We start from the raw sequence: 4,754 nt of genomic DNA on the forward strand, positions 1-4,754 counted from the left end.
GAATCTGGGCACTGGCAGGCCTTGTGAGTACCCTGCAGTGATAGAGCAGAGGTGGAGACGGAGCTCATGAAGGACAGTAACTTCCCATGCTTTGTCAGGATCAGTTGACTTCAGCTCTAGCACAGACTGCTTCCCAAGGCTGGTGGGAGGAGTAAACTTTCTCCAGAATCACTTGGCCTGTGTTAACTGTGCCAGGTGAATTCAGCTGTTTCTGGCCAGGCCTGCAGCTGTAGTACTGGGGCAGCTGGATGGTAGTAGCTTGGAGCATGTGGCCATGTTCCAGCCAGGCTCAGGGCACTGGCAGGATGCTTCCCTGGTGGGAGCAGCCTCCTGCCTGTGCCTGGAGCTGGGAATGGCACAGCGTGGACATAATCCCATGACAGTTGTGTCATAGCAACTCAAATTCTGGTTCTTCCTTCGCTTGCCTGCAGCACTTGATAGACACATCTTTAACGACTAACATTCTGCTGCACCACTGTCCAAAACTCTATCACAGGTTACTTGCTGCATCTGGAAGTGGTTTATGTAATGATATTTATAGCACACTGTCTAAAGCAACGTGTGATGCAAACTGACTGCTCAGTAGCCATCAGCTGAACTACCCTTGGTGTTAAAAGTTTAGCCTTGCCAGTAGGGCGTTGAAGTCCTTTGTGGGAAATCATTACTAACACTTCCATGTGCTGCATGAACTTTCTCATCTTGCCTGATACAGGAATTGTGGTAAAGCTTTTGGGGGGCAGCTGAATTACCCAAGTCTAAATCAGGTGCCCATACAGACAGGAAAAGTTTTCTTGCAAATGAAAGTGAAGCAAGACCCTTCCAGGAGTTACATTCTAGAAGCAGATCTTTGACAGTAGGCATATTGCAGCACTTAATGTGCTTCCCCTCACAGGAGAGACTTGGTGCTTTAGCTCTGAACAGGAGTGTTCTGCTGTCTGCACCATTTAATGCCATTTTGGTAATGACCACTTGGTTCAGTTGGTACTGAATTTCCTTGGTGTCTCATAAATGCTATACATGGGAAACAGGAAGTAAGTGCTGGCTGATTGCTGGCCAGGAGCAGAGGCTGTGCTGGTGCTGCTGGGCTCTGGCCCGAGGACAGCTGCTGCCTGCCTGCAGGCCTTCGGTGGCCTGGTGCTGGACTGCTTGCAGATGTAGAGTGAAGATGCTGTACAGATGGAAACCAGACTACAAGCTTTATGTTTAACCTGCCTTATCTTGTATTCTGCCTTATGTCTTGCTTCAAATTGCTTTGCTATTTGCACTTCCCTTGAAACTTCCCTTGCTTATTTCTCTTCCCTCAGGTGTCTCTTCTCCTTCCCTCCTAACTGGCAGCAGTCCCCTTCACCTGAGAAGTGGGCTTTAGATCTGCTCTGCCAGGCAGCTTGCTCACTTCTGTGTAGCTCTCTCAAGCAGGTAGATACCACCTCGCAGACGCACGCTGCTCTCGCTGCTGTCCCAGTCGCGTGCCACAGAGCCGGCCCGAGCGCGGGAGCAGCTCACCCGCCGCGCCGCTGCCTCTGGGCTTCTCGAGGGTGGAGGGGTCCTCCACGGTGGAAGAGTTTGAGGGGCACGAGAACTAGTGGAGTCTGTGCAACAGCATGTGTGAAGTTGGGTCTGGCTCCTGGCAGGTGCCGCTGAAGGGCTGGCAGAAAGAAGTCCCCTGCTGAAGCCAGAGAGCTTTGTTTCACCACAGGCCTTGCTTGCTCGGCTCTCAGGCTTGCAGCAGTGCAGGGCTCTGTAAGGAGACTGACCCTGCTCTGGAGTTGTGGCTCTAGGCTCTAGAGCGAGAGGGGAGGGTGGGGTGTGAAGGGAGTAAACATTTGGGAGAACCTGGTGAGGATGACTTGGGAAGGGTAAGGGACCCAGCAGGACTCAGCATGCTGCAGATGAGCAGTGTAGGCTGCAGGGCTAACGCCAAGTTATCACTGCATCGATGCAAGAACGTGTTGCAGCTTGGCAGCTTCCTAGAGTCATTAATCTGACAAGACTCACTGTTGAAACACCTCATGCTGCAACAGGGGTGTTTATTGCCGTTGTTGGAAGTTTCTGTATGACTGAAGTTTAAAGCCCAAGGGAGAGGGGCTTCATCTCACAGTGATGGAGACAGGCCTGTCAGTGGCAGGGGGGGCTGTGGAAAAGCAGTGCCCGCCGTGCGCAGCCTGTCGCCCGGGAGCAGCGTTCCTGTTCCTTGCTGAAGCACCCAGAGCTGCCCAGACACGCGTTGGGCCTTAATGTGTGCCACTGTTACCAGAGGGAGTAAAGCTGTGCAGGCACTCTCTGGAATCCAGGCTAACGGCCCGTGTTCCTTGCTCTCCCCAACAGGCCCTGGAGTGGCAGGTTACCTTACTGCAGGGACGACCTCCTCCGTCATGCCCAACGTACCCCCCCCGGTAGACAGCGAAGTGGGAGACGTCAGCTAAGGACTGGAAATCCTTGTGGAAGAGACGAAGGCAAACTGGCCAGTCATGAGGAACTGCGCTTTCCTCCAACACACTGAAGTGAACTTACTGCCTTTCCACCTGTTTAATGACAGTGTTACTCCTTTTTCTATGACTGTTGGGGTTTTTTAGGAAAAAGTCAGCGATTCTAATTATCGCACTGTAACACGAGAAAGCACTCTGTGGATCAGCTGAAATGGGTACACGAGAAATTTTTCTTGCTGTACGTAAGCACATTTTGTTCCTTTATATTTGTTTACAAGACTGTGAATCAAACTTTCCTAGTTTTTATATTTTATGAATTAGCATGACTGGAGTTGAGCTACAGTCTAGAGGAATTGGGCTAAAATCACTCTGACCTCACAGCCCCCCACTAAAAGGGCATCCCTTCTCTTCCCAGTCTGAGGTGATCACTCCCATTGAACATGACTTGCAAAGGGTTTGTCCCACACTGGTTCACTGATGTCCTTAGTCATTAACATTACCTTCTTCCTGAGATCAAACAGCATTAGACATTCGTACGTATAACTGGCTTGACCAAATTGACAAAGCTTCAGCAAAAAAAACCCTTAAAGTTGACATGTTATGTAAGAAACTAGTGTAATTGTGAAATGTTCTATACACTATCCAGTATATAAAAACTTTCTATATTGAGTGTACATTATACAGATCATTCATATGTACATAAAATTTTAAAATAAAGGGAATTAAGAGCCTTGTTAATGAGATAAAGGTGGTGTTCTTATGTAGCTGTTCTTTGAAGGTATGGGAAATGAGGGCAGTTGGAGACCACCTCGCTTGGAGTGTGGCTCTGTAGGGTTCCTGGGTGTCCCTGCACCACACGGTGCAGCCTGGACAGCCTGGAGCAGAGGTCCTGAACCCCCCAGGGAGGGGCTCGTGTTTGAAAGGCACTGCAGCCACTGACCTACTGATGTTCTCAACTTCCTCTTGCTTCCTGACAAGAATATTTCCTAGGAAATGATGATGGATGGAAATACAATCAGTAATTATTGTTTTCTCAGAAGAGATTATAATCTTGGTTTTAGGTATAAGGAGTTGAGGTCAGAAACTTAATTGTGGGAAGATTCTGGTTCTGTGTACTCTGGGACTGTACACACCAGATTCAGCAGCTTTAGCTGCAACACCTTTGGCTGTAGGCTCCAGGACAGGACTGGCTGCAGGCTTAGCCTGAAGGCTAAGCCACAGGGGGCATGTTTAAGCTCCAGCACTGTGTGTTCATGAAAAAAGGTAAGTGCTTGTATCCTGTTGATCAATCCTGTGTAAGCTGAAAGCAATTATCCTAACAGTCTAGGAAGCAGAATGACTGATGGCTCAGGACACTGTGATCTGCCTGGTCTGTCACTCTTGCAAGTAACTGATGTCAGAGGATGGTTGCAGAGGCAGAGCTGAGGAGCTCTGACCTTTGTGAAGTTTTCAAAGTATAAATGGCAGAGCCTGGTTTGGTAGCAGAGGGTGTGAACCTCAGCTCCTGAGGGGAAGGTGCCATCTATGCTTAGACACGTCCACCTGCTCCCACTCCTTCTTAAACAAGGAAGAGGCTTGTGAGGATGCACAGCAGGAAATGCAGAAGGAAGGATGCAAGGTGAGACACAAGGGGCACCTGTAGAGAAGAATGAGATGATGTGTTTGGAGAAACACAGAAGATGAATAAGAGGGAAGGGTGGACAGACAAACTGCTCAGCCTCTGGAGAAAAAAGTCCCCTTTCTCTGGGGAAAGGACAGAGCAGGAACTAGGGAGGAGAGAGGGCTGGGCTGCAGCTGAGCTTTGGAAAGGGTAAAGAAAGGCTTTGCCCCAAGTGTTTAATTCTCATTTAATCAAAAACGAAAAGTTTATCCTAGGTTGCAATAAACTAGTGAAACTGCAGAGTCAAAACTGCTTTGCCTGCAATAAGCAGGGAAAGGGCTTGGGCTCAGAGCAAATAAAGTGCTTTAGGCCTGTTAGAAAACAGATTTTATTTAGTGTTGTCAAGAAATTCTGGAATTTACATGGCAGTCTGAAAAATTCTATAAGAAAGCTTCTGATTATCAAATGTAACGATCACAAGTGAAGACTGAGAGAGTATCTGTTGCTTCAAGCTAGAATCAACTTCTTGTAATGATGTGATTTTACTCCAGACGTTATCTCACCGAACAAAGCGCCTCCTGAGCTCCCAGCCCCGTGAGCTAGATTCTGGCAGTCAGGTGCCTGGCCTGGTGCAGCAGCTCCCAGCGGGCGATGGAGGAGAGGTGCACCTCGTCGGGCCCGTCGGCCAGGCGCAGCGTGCGCATCAGAGCGAACCTGCGGCGGGGGGG

At 49.2% G+C, this 4,754-nt stretch overlaps 1 protein-coding gene across 1 annotated transcript in view; it reads left to right on the forward strand.

Annotated features, from left to right (window-relative positions):
• The window catches only part of DNAJC13 (DnaJ (Hsp40) homolog, subfamily C, member 13), a 44,530-nt gene extending 41,361 nt beyond the window's left edge, over positions 1 to 3,169 (forward strand). The window contains exon 55 of the mRNA XM_008949492.1: positions 2,326 to 3,169. Coding sequence (XP_008947740.1) covers positions 2,326 to 2,423 — 98 coding nt within the window. The 3' untranslated portion in view covers positions 2,424 to 3,169. The remainder of the gene's footprint in view (positions 1 to 2,325) is intronic.
• The last annotated feature ends 1,585 nt before the right edge of the window (positions 3,170 to 4,754 follow it).

This window comes from Merops nubicus, unplaced genomic scaffold, assembly GCF_000691845.1.
Source record: "Merops nubicus isolate BGI_N331 unplaced genomic scaffold, ASM69184v1 scaffold16001, whole genome shotgun sequence".
NCBI classification, from domain to species: domain Eukaryota; kingdom Metazoa; phylum Chordata; class Aves; order Coraciiformes; family Meropidae; genus Merops; species Merops nubicus.